Source organism: Lissotriton helveticus, chromosome 8, assembly GCF_964261635.1.
Source record: "Lissotriton helveticus chromosome 8, aLisHel1.1, whole genome shotgun sequence".
Taxonomy (NCBI): Eukaryota; Metazoa; Chordata; class Amphibia; order Caudata; family Salamandridae; genus Lissotriton; species Lissotriton helveticus.
Window position 1 is genome coordinate 332,307,549 of NC_136069.1, and position 17,674 is coordinate 332,325,222.

General features: G+C 43.6%; 1 protein-coding gene across 2 annotated transcripts in view; it reads right to left on the reverse strand.

Annotated features, from left to right (window-relative positions):
- ATP8A2 (ATPase phospholipid transporting 8A2) overlaps positions 1–17,674 on the reverse strand; it is a 1,791,179-nt gene that overhangs the window by 798,861 nt on the left and 974,644 nt on the right. For both annotated transcript variants that reach the window (XR_013599395.1, XM_078655985.1), the window contains exons 25-26: positions 6,417–6,600; positions 1,474–1,584 (exon numbers count right to left, since the gene is read on the reverse strand). Coding sequence is in view for 1 of the 2 variants with exons in the window: in XM_078655985.1 (XP_078512111.1) it covers positions 1,474–1,584; positions 6,417–6,600 (295 nt within the window). In the remaining variant the exon portion in view is untranslated. The remainder of the gene's footprint in view (positions 1–1,473; positions 1,585–6,416; positions 6,601–17,674) is intronic.

Below are 17,674 nucleotides of genomic sequence, written 5' to 3' on the forward strand. Positions count from 1 at the left end.
CCTAAGTTAAGAGTAAGCCACCGCGCTCGCACACAAAGCTTTGCGAACATGGCCCAACGTGATCAGAATTTCAACATATATTGAACTTCATCTCCTCTTGACAGTGTTTGTATTACTAGACTCCCGCACAGTCCCATGATCTGGCCCCAGTTCGATAGTACATACATACAGTAGTAACAGACAATTGTAACATGAAACTCAAGCTTTGTTAAAGAAAAAAAAAATAGGAGTAGAAATTAGTAACAATAAGACCAAACATGTTTTTTGTCTTAGGTCCAGGTAAATCATTTTTGAAACAAGCAAAATGTTTACAGTCATCGGTAAGGAATCCAGAAAGCTATGTGCTGGCATGACGGCATCTAACTCTATTTACCCCCAAAATAATGGGAACCAATGGAGTAATAAAGAATCTCATTCAGAAACATTGCCTCTCACTGAATCAAGGGATATGCGGAGGATGAGCTCAATAATAACAGATCAAAGGGAAAAAACTGTCTAGAGCCATATTTAGAAGCTGTAAGCAGCAGCTTAGGAAGAGGAATGTGCAAAAAGACTTTCTCCCACAGCCACACAGCAACAAGTCCTCAACAATGTCAGACTACTGTTTGATGTGAGAGTATGCAAAGGCGGTAATGTTCTGCTGTGGTCAACCGAGTTAAGAACTTTAGCCAGGGAGAAATCCAGTCTGCCTTCCGAGCACAAAGGCAGCTGCCCGCATGCAGCAAACAGAATCCAGGCATTAGTTTTATACACATCTCAAAAGAACAGTGAAGACCAGTGCCTTCTTAACACATGGGCACGCTGGGCATTTGCCCACGAGCAAAGGATCCCCATGCAGACCAGAATTTAACACTAACTTGCCATTAAACATTTTTAATCCTGTGAGGAGTCCTGTAGGCAGGTCCAGTGCATTGCTTTGCCCAGGGGCCTATGATGCTGTTAAGGCAGCCCTGGTGAAGACTACTTTCCTTTTACATTCTCTGCTGTTCAAGCATGGGCACCAACACCACTTGACATCAATTTTGTTGATGACATTTTTCTAGGCTCTGCCTCCTGGCTGAACTGGTAGAATCAAACAGTGCTAGCAAACTACACAGAAGAACATCCACATGGAATATTACACAGCTGATATGCCACAAAAATACACATACCAGTGATATACTGCACAGGGGCTGTATCTCAATAATGGCCTCCAAATGTAGCAATACACAGTTGACCTACATCATCATTATACAACCAAACAAAGCATCACACATCTGACCTGCCTCATTGATACAAAGCAAAATGTACTATTGCGCGGCTAGCGTAACCTCAAATGCAACATTATGTATCAGATTTATCACCACTGTATAAATACACATCTGAAATTATACAGCTGAACTACCTTAATCATATACACAACACATAAATCATTACATACCTGAGCTATGTCAACAATGTAAATCTGAATGTAATATTACACAACTTACTCACCTCAATAATATATAAAACCACATTCTTGTAGAAGCAGTACAGGATGCATTTTGTGACACGATTGTAACTGCAAGCTCCATGAACTAATAAAAGTTTCTCCAAGTAAGAAAACTGTGGGGAGAAAAACATGTTTGAGTAAGGATAGTTGAAACATAACTCACAGTTCCTGATTTTGTGGAACATGTTACTAATTATTGTGCATCCATCAAATAAATAATTAAGCGCAATTGCCGGCCCCACAAGTATGGACTGGCGGTGTAGGCCTAAGAGAGGTAGGGCAATTAATAGCTTTAAATGTCTAACGGAAGGGGGGCAATACGGCCATTAGCACCAGTCCCCTCAGTGTTAGTAGATATAAACACAAGGGTAGCAGTGGGGAATATAGGCTAGGGCAAACACCTTGCATACAGATGGAAAATGTGTTTGTAGGCTCTTTACTACTTACTTAATTTTTTTAAATGATGAAGTTCTATAAAGTATTTTGAGGAGCAGTAGCTTATGAGATGTCATCAGTGGTGTCATTTAACATGAATGATGTAATATGCAAGGTCTTAAGCAGTACATGGATGCGCACAATATGTATAAGAATTTACTGAGTAAAAAACATTAAAGTGGTTACTTTTCATTAATTGAAGTTTGCCAGTTATGGTTATAACCACAATCCAAAAGTCGTACAACAATTCACCAGTTATGGTTAGAGCTGTAATCCATCTTTTCCACACTATTGCCTTAACAACTGCATCACAAATAGCCACCTATAAACTTTTTTCAATGTATTTTTTACTGATAAGATTTCTAAAAATGTTTTCTCATCTTCTCTTTCTATTTCCTTATTTTGTTCACCACTTCATAAGTGGACTTCGGACTCTATGCAACCTTCAGGTGTGGGTTGACTTTCTCTGTTCCATACTTGGCATCACTGCTTGAACACTTGCCAGAGTTTCACTCCAACTGCCTCTGATTCTCTACTGTCCGCACCTTATCTCCTCTCTCATGCTTTGAACTAGGAGTCAATCCATGGCTGAGGTTCTAAATGAGAACAATCCTTCTGCTCACAAAGCCCACAAGTGACTCTGCAGGCAATGCATTCTTCTAGCCAGGAAGAAGGGTGAACAACTCCCCAGTGATGCAGTCCTTTGTGGTCTTCTCTGGTTCCCCCATCTCCCCAGTACATTTCAACATGTCATCCTCAGCAGCGGATGTTCCTGCAGACGTTTCCTGCAGACGTTTGCTGCGCCTTGTCTGCCATGGTCTGAGGGATTACTGCAGCCTCTCCAAAGCACAACTGCGCAGGTCTCCTGCTCTTTCCAAAATGGTTGATGTGCCGTGTTCCTATGGGTTTGGCACATTTCTAAGTGGTGTAAGGTTACCTGAGTTCTCATCAAATGAGACTCTCAAAATGTCCTTTAAAATGTTAATTAGTATGTGGTATGGACAGGAAGTTCACGACTAAACAGGAAGTTATGCTTTCTTTGGTAGACACACCCCATTCTTGGTCAAGCAAAACAGTTGATCCAGCGTAAGCAGGCTAAATATTATTAGATTGAACTTAAAAGTCACTACTTATTAATGTATCTCTCTAACTGTACTGGGCCCCCTACAGCTAAATGGATCAAAGAATTGCCATTCCCAAAGAGGGAATGGTCCTCTGATGGATCTTTATCCACTGACAGCAGGGGTGGTAAATCCAATGTCCAAAAACACAATGTTAGCCATCCATTGAGGCCAGTTAATTGGTGACTAACTCGCAAGTTTGAAATAAGGTTCAAATACACTACTCGCTCTCAAGACCATAGAGAACAAATAAAGTATTGCAATTGGGAGACCTAACCTCCTAAAGAAACTAAGTCTAACTAGAATGATACACACTAGAAGCTCTGTTACTAGAACACAGACTAAAAGAAGCAGAACTTGATATTCTATTCTGAAAAGATTAGCTGATTCTCCCCACAATGCATTTAGATCAAAAGGGAAAATTAGCACAGTTCAAATAAAGAACATCAAAGTAGAAACAATGTATGGGGTTGCCCCTCCTTTGGGGTTTCATCTTTTATAGTCCTTATGACACCTTAATGACGTAGTGTCACTCCACTAGTCAGTCCATCGTATGATTAGTTTACATATGTAGGCACCAAACACATTTTAGTTACTCCTGCATTCTTTCCCAAGCCTTTCATGTGAACAGCCTGGCTTTCTGGGCCTCACAGGTTTGTCAACTGTAAGAAACATACAATGTGACAGACTATGGCATCAGGTTAGAGTTGATTTTTTCACCGCGCCATCTCACAGTGAGCCTCGAAAAAATGTCCTTTATATGAAAGATGAAATATGTACTTAAGAAATAATGCAACAGTTGCAGAAATGTCAATGAATTATTATGCTTGCTAAGGGAAAATGGCAGCTCAAGAAAGAACATGTTTAAAGATTTAAATGCACACATCAGCTTTAAATTAATTTTACTTAATTGGCATCAAATATATTGCATCCTACCATCATTTTATAATAAGAGAAGAGTAATAAATGTTTCACCAATGTATTATTACACAACACGGATTAATATTAGCTATAGCCTACAGCCACACATTTACAACATCCATACATGTAAATGATTCTTAATTATTTTTTTACTAACATTTTTACTAATTTTTATAATCATTAGAGTCTCTTCTATCTCCTGTAAGTTTCAATTTCCTAACTAATTGTATTGCATAATTGCACCACAATCTAGTTATAATGCATTTGCAATGAAAGGCAATCGAACTGTTAGGCCCCATCATTAGATTCATTCGTTTTTATCAGTATGTGAATAATAAAACAATTATGAGTAATCTTGCTATCTTTCTATTAATAAGTGTTATAACTATTTAACAATGTGCGTTCTCCTTTTCTAACTCTTTCAATCATGCTTTTAAGGTGCCGTTACTTCACTTGCTTTCAAGATGGCACTCATTATGCGCAGCCTTGACAACTAGACAGCAGACGCTGTCCTTTCAAAATGGCACCCAAGTCTGCAAACTATCAAATTGTATACTGAAAAACAGTGAGGTGGTTTGAATCCCACTTTTAGACGTATTCTCCAGACAGAGGATGTAGATCAAGTGTCTAAGGTGTCAGAATTGGCTTGGGTTAGTTCTCTTTCAAATGTAATTCTCTGGCTGCATTTCAGACACAGTCTTTGTACAAGGAGGTGACTCTCACAGAAAGTAGCAATGATGCTGGCTCCAAGCAGACGTATCCAAAACAAGGCCACAATGAAGTGTGAGATCTATGTATCCGATTGTCATGCCATCAACTTTCCTGAAGCAGTAGTCCGTGACAGACATCCTTCCATACTTTGAAGAAAAGACTGCAGTTCGACTTATGCACTTGACCATCTATCAAGTGGCGGTGATTAGGAAGGAATAATCAGCAGCTCTTTGCTAAGAAGATCTCCATTGACTTCCTATGAGGAGTCCTGCTTCCATCCTCCCCCACTTTTGCATCTGAGTATCCACCCTTCAGTCACAGGAATGCAGTCAATATACTTCCCTTGTCTGGAGAAGCTGTATTTATCCTCTATTCTGTGCACTGCTAAATCGGGGTACATTCAAAATGGATCCAACGGGCCGCAGTACTCAAGACTTACCACACATGGTCCTAGTACTACACAGGCTACACATTTACTGCACATACAAGAACTTGACACATACACAGAATATAAGCTCAAGGTATTTGGTTCACATTAAAGGAGAACTTTACATAAGAAGGGTAAGTAGACCACATTCATTGATGAAATAGAGACAAAAGGTCTAAAGATTCGCATAAAACCTTGGTACAATGCCACAATTGCCTTATGTGATTTACCTCGGGTGTTAATGGTAGTCCTATCTCTGCTATGAGGGTGAACTTGGTATTACATTCGAGGTGACTTAAGATGTTTTGGTTCTTCAGGTTACCATGGATAGGCGTAGGCCTCTGCACCAGCATTAGTATAGTGTGATTGCAGGGCCAAACAAAATGTCAGGATACCAGTTTCCCATGCATTCAAGCAAATGTAAAAACAAGCATAAACGATTCATCAATCATGCAATCATTTAAACAACAAATATTGAATACCTGGCAATACAACACTGATTACATCAGACTCTGAGGCATACAAACAGCGTAAGCTTGATAAAAAGGAATAATAAATAATGCAGAAAACAATACTTTGTCATCCAGTTTAGACTACAATAGTACTTGAGGCTCAAGAATATAAGAGGTAAATAACAGGGCCCATCATGGACACTGTCCAATAACCTCTTAATGCCCCTAGACCCAGGGAAAGGGTATTTACATCATGAGGGATGACATTTGCTGTGACATTGACTACAATGCACAGAATCTATACATATAGTATTGGAATGTTATATCGGTCCCAAGCTGCAGCCTTTCAAATGTTGATCTCAAGTTGAGCTCATGAAGTCTATTAAGAAAATATTAATTTGCATGTATAAAGTTTCCATCAGAAAGGTACACTGAGCAGCTACTGTTTAATCTCTCCTCTATTTTGCTGATTATTTAATTGGTGTTTTAAACATGTAATTGACATGAAGAATAAGCCCTCTAATTTGAGTGATGTATGTAACAAAGTAAATACGTATGCATACTAGAGATGTATACGTTTCTTAGAACACAACTGTCCTTAATGGCGAATGTTCTTGGTAAAGGAACAGCGTGCTAACCCCACAGGAGGCTGAATGAAACCCAAGCTTCGAGAAGAGACTGATCTTCGTGTTGAGGAGAACCGCAAGATCAAACCTCTAAGGAGCCACATTACGCAAGAGGTATCAACGTTAGACCGAACCCTCAAAGAGGTCCTGCACTTCAAACATCACTTGAATCAAGAGCCAGCACCGACTGGCCTTTGCACAGCTGAGACCTCTGTCAACAACATAGGGCAGCTGGGCTTTTATGCTTCTAACCTGTGCAATGGAGTAATCCGAGGAGTTGGTTGCCTGCATGCCCTCGTTCCCACTGATCCCAACTCCAACGTGTGCGGTCTGGATCATTCCTACATCGTTGGCACCATCTCCAATCGCGAGTGTGATGGCGTTCACATGCTTCTTTACCATGTCTACTATTTCAGACTTCTGCAGGGGAGATACTCTGCAAAGTAGAAGAGAAACGTCAATCAGCTTTGCTTATGTGCAGATACACAAGTCTTTCCAAAGAGGCAGCTGGAAGCTAGATTTAGATACCCCCAGGGGCGCTGCTTGGAAGTGCCCCACGTTCAATACGTATAGTTTAAAGCAGCTGACACATAACATTTTTATAAAAAACACATTGTTGAATTATGTTTCCTTTCTGATCATCATGCCAACACTGATGCAAAGATGTATAAACAGTACATCCTTTAAAAAGCTTTCTACAATAAGCGTTTTCTTCTCTGGCGCATACAATGCCGTACATGGCCAAAACTGAAGAAATCCTCATCATTTTCCAGACTGATGATGAAGCTAAAAAGCATGTTTGTTTATTTGAATGAGGAACTGTTTTGGGAAGGAAGATCAAAAAGTCTGTGTGTGGGCAATAAACTAAATAAATTCAGAAACATAATGCAATTATGATAATAAGGCAATAAGAAGGTCTAAGTGAATATCAACTATCATAAGTAAATAAAATCCATTATTGAAGGTACCAAGCTGGTCTTGTTATGTGTTAATCGAAATGAGTACAGATTTTATTGCAATGTATACACATATTGCTAAAACGTACTTCCCCAAAAAATCTTGATTCTGCGAATCCACATGGCTAAACGCATTACTAAGATGTATGACTATCTAAATACTTGACTGGCAATGCACAAGGATTTTGCCTGAGTTCTTTGAAATTTGGGAATTTCTGCATGGTAAGGTGCGTTTAATCGCACATATTCATAGCGTATGTCTAATTTCCCTAAACCTATGAGTGTGTTGTGGCTACACTGCGGAAATTCCACTTGCATAGAGTCAGGAAATATCTCACATTTCACACAAAAATAATTTCTTTACCCCGTGCCCTACATAGAAAATATTTCCCAGGAAAAACCTTTCTTTTCTTGTTACTTGGAAATTTTAAAATATTCTGTGCAGTTTCTCTTATTCTGCAGCATATAAAAATTCAATACAAATATGTTGAAATACAAAATAAAGCAACAGTTAAATGTGAGAAATACAGTACAAATGTGCTTGAAAATCTACAAAATTAGAACTCTGTGTATTTCTTCACACCATTTCGTGTTTATTGACCTGGGAGTTTATTCACATGATTTTATAGTATTTACCTGACACTAATAGCACCAAAATTATCTATCAGAGTCATTTTAATGATGATAATAGGGACACTGAAAATATCAAAGATATTTACAACAATAACAATTGAGCATTATAGCCACGGGCTATTACAGCTGTTTAATGCCCTAAACCCGACTTACAGGCCCCAGCCAAAGTTTTATAAAGGGAGATAGAGTGGCTTTAACATAAGATAAAGGTAGTAGTTCTATGATACAATTAAAACCATCCACCCACTGATGGTAGAATGTTCCAAAATAAAAAGGGACAATGAGAAAGACAAGCATTGGAATAGAAGATCAATACCAGCAACTATTGTCCCTGAGCCACTTCACTGTCTTCAATACATCACTCAATATTCTAAAGTAGTAGTAGTAACAATATAATAATAATGTTAATAATAGCTATTATCATCCTATTAGATATACTTATTGCAGGTATATGCTATGCAATGAGGTGAACAAACACTGTAAGTACGTGAATAAACACCAAAATAAGGCGAATAAATATAAAAATGAGGCAAATGAGCATGCAAATGGGGTGAATAAGCATGCACCTAGCTGTACGTTTCCCAGCCCATTTTCCAATGCATTTCACATACTTATCTGTGTCCATCAATGGACCCGAAGTAACAAATAATCAAAATAATGTTATTCATATTATGCTTTTTATCAGAAGCACTTAAAGAAAATTTTAAACACACAATTAGTATTACCCAATTGAAATTGTTACTTACTTTACTGATGATCCTAGGAGGATGTAAGCAGTGCTTAATGTTTTACATTATTAAGTGCAATGCCCCAAGGTTTTGTGGCTGGCTTTATAGAAGGTCAAGGTGCTTAATACCAAGGCTGCATAATCTTGATTCCACCTTATGCCTCTTTAATCCACAAGCAGAAGCTTTCTTCCTCTTTATCTCATTCTTGCAGGCTCTTTTTCATCCCAGATTTCTCCCTTTGTAACTGTTTTTCCTTTCTCTCCATCCTTCTTTCCCCATTTTGTGGTTTTATTTCCTTTGCACTGGAACAAAGACTGTTGAGAAAGATGTAAGTGGCGGAGGGCCCTACATGCAGCCACCGCCTCAAATTGAGCACTATGAGAATTCACAGATCTCTGCAGCGGGAGCTCAAGGGACTGCCTCATCTTAGAGGCTCCTCAGTGATCAAGCTAAGCGGTTTCCCTGAAAATGTCTACTACTAGGGCAGATGCCACTTAAAGTGCTGAAAAAGTCTTCAAGCATAGAGGACCTAGTGCACGTGGGTGCAGAGCTTTTCCGAATGCATACATCTTTACTAGTTCAGTAACGAAAAGGATCAAAGAACGTTTGTTTCACATTTTAAATCATATGACATTGCCTTCCACTCAAAGCGCAATTTCCCTACAAGATTCTTACATCAGGCAAAATTTGTCAATTATTTCTATGCTATGAGTCAGTCATGATATTTCTGAGCATGCAAAAAGAGCAGGATGTTCACAGAGTATGCTTGAAAGTATGGGGCATATGGCGGAGCCTGTACTCGGGTGCGGAGGAGAACAGAATCGAGATTTGTGGCGGAGAAGAAATGGTGTGGTAGCAGGCGGCGGTGTGGAAAATTGGATTGAAAACAAGGACCATCAAGAGCCCAATGGATTGTTGTTGTATTTTCTTTATATGAATATTGTCTGAATAGACTGATAAGTGGTGTGCTACGAGGATTATTCTCATACACATGGCGGAGCCATCCTGTTTTTAAGGCTGGCCCATGTTCACAGTGTGTTCTGAGATTTGCCCATTTCGCCATAGAGAATAGCGCATTTAAAATAATTATGTGGCATACATAAAAACCGCCTGAGAAGTCCCCCGATCCCAAAATGCCTTTCAGCACAAAATTAATTTTTATTAACTTAATTCAGCTGTATGAAACTAAATTAAAAAAAAATATAGGGTCGGAAGTACCTATGAGGGAGCATGATGGTGAAAAAAACACCTAAAAAAACACTGGAGAACAGTAGGGTCGTCGATGTAAAGAGCTTCAGTGCACATGACAGCCACCAGCCAGTGTTTTTTAAAAAGCAAAACCATTTCATAAAATGTTATATTAGAGGGTTCTTAAGGTACCCGTGTCAGTTAGTTACCTGTCTGCCAGATGCAGAGGGTTGTCATGAAGGGAAAGCGTCATCTGCAGGTTGAAGGTTTTCCTTAAATGAGATTCCTCCCTTTCGACCTCACATAACAAGCGTTTACCTGTATTCCAGTATCATGTGCTCAGTCTCTGCAGGCTTTCCTAGACCACAGTCTGTATGTGTTTTATGCCAGATGACTTTCCCCAGCACCTGTGTGAGTAAAATGTGGGTCCCTCCGGGCAGGTCACCCCCCGAGCACACTCCACGTGAGTGAGCCCGTCCCCTGGTGCCGCCTCTGCCCTGAGCTGTGCCCTGTGCTTCACTGCTGTGCCCCGACCGCCGGATCCGCTTGGTCCGCGGATCTCCTGTGCCCCCTGCCACCAGCTTGCTTCGCCGCCTTTTTTCGTCTTTTTCCCGCCGTTTGCCCTTGCCCCCTGGGCTCCCCCCTCTTTCTCGCCCAGCCCATGCCGCGTTTCCCGCCACCTCCCCGCCGCTGCCCCCCTGCGGCCCCGCCCCCTTCCCTCGCTCGCCCTCCCCATTCGCCACCCCGCTCCCCCTCCCAGCTGCCCCTCCCTCGCTCCGCCCCCCCCCACTCTCCTCATATGGCAAAGTGGCGAACGCGCAGCATGCACGCGCAGCGTGCACGCACAGCGGGCGCGCCGATTGTGCGCCGAAGGCGTGCCAAAGGTAAGCCCGTCTGCGCCCGTCCGCGCCTGGACCGCGCCCAGTGCCAAGACCCCTGGCCCCCGCAGAGGCCACCCCACCCGCCGGACGTACGACGCCGCCACCCTCAATGCACCCAACACCGTCCGAATCCCGGGATGCTACCGAGCCACCCCGAGATGCACCCACGGACCCTTCAGCTGCCACGCCTGCAAGTTCACCTGCATCCGGACCTACACCGCACCTGCACCCACCAAGCCGAACACCAGCAGCAACCACCTCAAGTGCATCCTGCTCAACACCCGCTCCGTCCACAGACACACCATCGAACTCTGGAACCTCCTCGACACCACAGCTCCTGACGTTGCCTTCCTCACGGAAACCTGGATGAACGACTCCTCAGCGCCCGACAACGCCATCGCCATCCCAGAGGGCTACAAGATCACCCGGAAAGACCGCGACAACCAGACTGGAGGAGGCATCGCCATCATCCACAGGGACACCATCCGCATCACGACCAACACCGACGACACCCTGACAATCGCCGAACACCTGCACTTCCAGATCCACACCGACCCCAAGACCACCCTCAGAGGCACCCTGATCTACCGACCCCCGGGACCACGCACATCATTCAGCGAAGACATCGCCGACTTCATCAGCCCGCACGCCCTCCCCTCCGCCGACTACATCCTCCTGGGGGACATCAACTTCCACCTGGAGAACGACAACGACCGCAACACCACCACCCTGCTTGACAACCTCGCCAACCTCGGACTCAAGCAGCTGGTGACCACCCCCACCCACCTCGCCGGACACACACTCGACGCCGTCTTCTCATCCAGCAAAGACATCGCCTTCAGCCATGCCACCGGACTCCACTGGACGGACCACAGCTGCATCCACTTCACCTTCAGAAGAACCACGATCCACCACCACCAGCAACAGGTTGCATGAAGAAGCTGGAACAAGATCACAGCCGACCAGCTCGCCGCTTCCCTGAGCCAGCACCCTCCCGCCAGCTGAGCGAACCCAAGCCAGGCCGCCGACAACCTCACAAAGTGGATCAGCAACTGCGCGGACGAACTCGCCCCACTGAAGACCCCGCCCAGCAGACCCGGCAGCAAGAAGGCCCCATGGTTCACAGACTAACTCAAGAGCTCCAAGAAGAACTGTCGAGCCCTCGAGAAAGCCTGGAGAAGGGAGCCAACACCGGACAACATGACCACCCCGAAGATCGCCACCCGAAAGCACCATCAACTGATCCACGCCACCAAGAAAACAGCATTCAAGGACCGGCTGGACAACAACGCACACAACTGCAAGGAACTCTTCAACATCGTGAAAGAGCTCTCCAACCCCAACGCCGGATCCAACGACATCACCCCATCGCAAGACCTCTGCAACTCCCTCGCCTCCTACTTCCACAACAAGATCGCCGACATACACAACAGCTTCAGCACACAACCAACGCTCCCCACGACCGCACCAACGCCCCCCACCACCACCGTCAGCGCCTGGACCCCGATCAACACAGAAGACATCATCCGCACGATGAACTCTATCCACTCCGGATCTCCGACCGACCCCTGCCCTCACCACGTCTTCAACAAGGCCGACGCCGTCATCGCACCCCACCTGCGGGACATCATCAACACCTCCTTCGACACCGCCACCTTCCCGGAGAGCTGGAAGCACGCTGAACTCAGCGCTCTACTAAAGAAACCAACAGCGGACCCCACCGAACTCAAGAACTATCGCCCCATCTCGCTCCTCCCGTTTCCAGCCAAAGTCATCGAGAAGACCGTCAACAAGCAGCTGGCCGCCTTCCTCGAGACGAATGGATCCCTCGACCCCTCTCAGTCTGGCTTCCGAGCCAACCACAGCACCGAGACCGCCCTCATCGCTGCCACCGATGACATCCGAGCCCTGCTGGACAACGAAGAAACAGCGGCCCTCATCCTCCTAGACCTCTCCGCAGCATTCGACACTGTCTGCCACCGCACCCTAGTGCAGCGCCTCAGCAACATCGGAATCCAGGAGAAGGCACTGGAATGGATCATCTCCTTCCTCGACGGAAGGACACAGAGAGTCCGCCTACCACCGTACAAGCCAGAGGCCACCAAAGTCATCTGCGGCGTCCCTCAAGGGTCCTCGCTCAGCCCCACCCTCTTCAACGTCTACATGAGCCCCCTTGCGGCCATCGCACGCCAACACAACCTCAACATCATCTCCTACGCCGACGACACCCAGCTGATCCTCTCCCTGACCAACGACCCCGACGCCGCCAGAGCCAACCTACACGAAGGGATGAAAGACGTAGCCGAGTGGATGACGACCAGCCGCCTGAAACTGAACTCAGACAAGACGGAAGTCCTCATCCTGGGCTCCTCGCCCTCCGCCTGGGACGACTTCTGGTGGCCCCCGCCTTGGGCACCGCACCCAAACCTACAGACCACGCACGCAACCTGGGCTTCATCCTGGACTCCTCCCTCTCCATGACCAGACAAGTCAACGCCGTCTCCTCGTCGTGCTTCAACATCCTGCGCATGCTACGGAAGATCTTCCGGTGGATCCCCATCGAGACCAGGAAGACGGTCACCCAGGCCCTCGTCACCAGCCGACTGGACTACGGCAACGCCCTCTACGCCGGAACCACCGCCAAGCTCCAGAAGAGACTCCAGCGGATCCAGAACGCCTCAGCCAGACTCGTCCTCGACATCCCCCGACGCAGCCACATCTCCGGACATCTGAGAGACCTGCACTGGCTCCCCGTCAACAAGAGAATCACCTTCCGTCTCCTCACCCACGCGCACAAAGCCCTACACGACCAAGGCCCGAGTTACCTCAACAACCGCCTCAACTTCTACGCTCCCAAACGCCATCTCCGATCAACCAGTCACGCCCTCGCCGCCGTCCCCCGCATCCGAAGAGCGACAACAGGAGGAAGGTCCTTCTCCTACCTGGCCGCCAAGACCTGGAACTCCCTCCCGACCGACCAGCGCCTGACCCAGGACCACCTCTCCTTCAGGAAGAAGCTCAAGACCTGGCTGTTCGAGCAGTAGCGGACCCCCTCTCCCCAAGCGCCTTGAGACCCTCCGGGTGAGTAGTGCGCTTTATAAATGTCTTTGATTGATTGATTGTGGGTTGTGTAATTGCCTGTGCCATGGAGCCTGTAGGGAGTTTGGGTAGTAGAATATTTTAGAACAACCATCTGTGTTTGGTTTTACATGCGCATAGTCAGTGCCTTCCGCAAGGTAGAGCCCAAGGGAGGTTGGTTCTTACCACTTTTCTCAGCATCCTTAGAGGTTTGTTCAGTGGGTCATATGCTCAATCACTCTATGTTTTCCTGCAGCCAAAAAGCAGTAGGAAGTTGGACTGTGGCCTTCTCTTTTTAGGCATGTAAGTTAGTCTAGCTATTGATCTTAATGAATTTCCTTATGACAGAATCCAACAAGGGATGTTTGGTCCTGCAACCGTTCCCAATGCCTTTGCTTGTATGCATGCTACTGGATCATGTGCTTCCTCGTTATGAATTTCTCTGTGACAGACTCTATGGGGGAAGGTGTGATCTTAACTTATGGAACACCTGCGTAAGCATGTTCAACATATAGTGTGCTCAGTGATGTGGTTTACTTTATGATGGTGCACGCAAGTAAGTACAATTGTCTACAAAGTATCCAATGCTTCGATGTTGTGGCTTTCATTATGGTAGATTCCCAATGAGGGTGTTCCATGCTAGCTTCCTCCATTACCTTTCTTAGCTGTATTGCACTGGGCCTGTGCTTGGCCACTGCTGTATTACTGAAGTAGATCACTATAATAGTGTACCCTTCTGAGGAACTCGCATCACTTCTGAAAGTGTGTTTCTTGGGTCACGATACAAGAGTCCTGTTGGGTTTTGAGTCTTGCTGCCTCTTTAACATCAGTGTAAATGTATTAAACAGATACATTTCAAGTGTGGATGCAAGCTGGGCAAGGGAGTAGAAGCAGACGTAGATTTACTACACAATACAATACTGGCAACGTATTGCAAGTAAAGCCTATTTATATGCTGGTGAGTTTGTTGCAAAGCTGTGACTTGAAATAAAAGAAAAGTGCTGAACTTTCCTTTGTCCTCATTTAGAGCTAGATGGAGGCAGTATCTCCACCAAGGTATAAATGTCCACCAGCATCCCACCAGTTTTCTGCCACAACAACCGTCGGATTTACGGCTGAATTGGTGTGTTAACCAGATCACTGGAATAGAATGATGGGGCAATAGGAGACTTCAACAGGTCAATGAATGCACCGCCATTTAAAGAACATCGGCACTGCCTGAGATACATGAAAATACTAGATATAGAAATGGCATTCTGAATTATGCCCACCTATTCAGATGGTAAAATGTGGATCAAGAATAACAACATATTAGAAAAAGCCTAAAATGTGCTTATTTAGAGGGGTTAAAGGAAAAGGGTTAAATAGTTCCAAGGACTATCACAAAATACTCACAAGGTGTACGAGAAGTTCACTTAGCAGTTACTTAATATATTGTGCTGCAATATTCTCGCTATTCTAGGTACAAACTTGTGGTACAAATCGCTTGTTCCCAGAATATCACCTACCAAAATATTGTCAAGGTAAGAATACAGGCAAGAATAAATATGGTCAACTCCACATCTAAGCACATTTGACCTTGAAGATACAAATATTATTCATGGTGCATATATATAAGTGAATTTAAGTCCCTTACATCTATACTTACTCAAGTATATTTCCCTTGACCATTTTTGGTAGTCAGTATCCTGGCTACAATACTTTTGTGATACAATATTTATAACTCAGTATTTTAGTAGTAGATCTGTTTGATAGGACAACTTGAATCACCACATTTCAAACACTGCTAGTGTAGCAGGAATGATATAACTAACTCCTCTCTCTTGGTCGAAGAGTTAGCATTAGTCGGAGTGAAAGATGCACAGGAAAAATTAGTATAAAGATCTAGAGTGCCTAACTAAGAATAGACTAAACAGTAATACTGAAGCAGCAACCTTTCGTCAAATTGTTTTTATACCTGCTTAGAGTACTGCCAGAGCTTTTGCATTATTGCACATTAACACACATTTTAAATGCACTTCTATCTTCCATTTCTTCGTGGTACATTTCACATTTAGCCTGACTGCTCGAGTAAGCGTAGCCTTGTTTTGAAGTTGTCATAGGCAAGCAAGAAACTGCAGCAACAGTGAAGTCACCTTTTCACCACAGGCTGCGGTATCTTTAGCCTGCGGTCATCTCACACTCTTTCCATGAGAAGACCAAGGCATTCATTTGTTAGGGACTGCCTTGCATTTTTGCTAGACCAAATGTTCAGTCCTCTACCTGCTGCCCTATAGAAAAGAATGTAAAAAATGATGTAAATTTAAAGTTTTATCCTACAATGGTTCAGATGGTTAGTTTCTGGTCCACTGTTATTGCTAATTAGCACTAGAAAATGTATGCTGCTTACTATATTTTTAATTGAACATGTATTAGACTTCAGTGGGCTTTTCAGTGTTTTCTTGCTTCCCCATTTCAATTTGTCCATATCAATGAAGGACAAATGTGGTAAATTTTTCAAGAAATCATCATTCTCCAAATCGGTGAAATTGCTCAAGATCCCTGGAAGGTATTCTGTTCAACACTTATCTTGCTTGAATGAGCCCAACCTCTAATATCAAGAGACAAGACGTTGACTTGGGAAGGAAAAAGTAGAACCAATAAATAGTGACTGAATAACACTATTGGTAATTGCATGAAGTCATTGGTCAACCTAGTCTATGATGTAAGCCATCATGTAAAGGGAATATTATGTCATGAACCACATTAACTAGAGTATTATGTGTTGCTACTAACAGGAGATACAAAGAAAGCAAATGCAATGGAAATATATTGTTACTCCTATGATAATCTGAGTCACTATATATGTGTGTGTTGTTTGGACCTTGAGTTTTAGTTTTGGGAGGTAGTGGCACCTGTGTTTTAATGTTTGAGATTACATATTAACTTGTATTTACTTCTGATCAGGCTATTAAGCGATATTTTTGTGTTTCATCGCAAGGAAAGAGGGAGCAAGGAAAAGAGAAGAGGATGAATTGAATCATGGGAAGGACACTTTCCTACGGGTGTCCCAGGCGTAATTAAAAACAATGTCTAACTAAGCATGGGTCACTTTAAATAATAAAAGGTTTGTTGTACCCTGTATCTGTCTGCATTTTTCTCACTGTCCAAAAACCTAAAGAAAAAGGCATATGACAAAAGCACTTCAAGACTTTAACCGCTGGGGTGTGTGATCATGGATCCTGGCCATCTTTGTCATTTGCAGATCTCTCAATGCTCCTCAAAATTAATTTTGTTATGTCAAAACACCTGCCTGCTGATTCTTTGCCAAGTAAAATGTGTACACAGTTACTACACCATGACTAATCTCTTTGAAATGCCCTAGTGCCCCAAAAAACCCTGGGTTTAAAATATTTTTTTTAATCTCTAGATTCATCTTTCAGGTTGTAGCCATTGGTCAAGTCTCTAACAGTGAATGCACCTAATTGATGGCCCACTGAAAATGCCTCCGGAATGTCCATGCAGGCAATGAAAACTATCATTACCACATAAAGCACCCTAATTAGAGCATAACAGACTGTGAAACCTCCATGATGTTCTGAGTGAACCAATCGGACAAAAACCTTTTCATAACCTTAATTATCTGTATTAAAATCATTCTATTACAAATAATAGTGCCACTCATTCACATTTTTTTCAGCGCTTCTTGGTAAAGTTGTACTCACATTACTTGAGTCACAATTATTTTTAAAAACTATGTTCCACTCTAGCGTGAAAACTATACATCAACAGTCTTGTTTTCCCAGATTGTGGTTTACAGAACTGAATTACAGTTTTCAGAGTTACAGACCCACAGATGAAACTTCAAACTGGAAATGTAGGCTAGTGCAAGAATTTTTTTTTTTTATTGTGAAGGGTGAGGAGGATTGTTGGGAGGAGGTATATACAAAATGCACAGATCACATACAAAGTGAGGTCTAAGTAGCTGTTTACTAAACTTTTCCAGAACCACTGTCACCACAAAAAACTTGGATAAATCTAATTCATACATGACAGAAATTGTGATC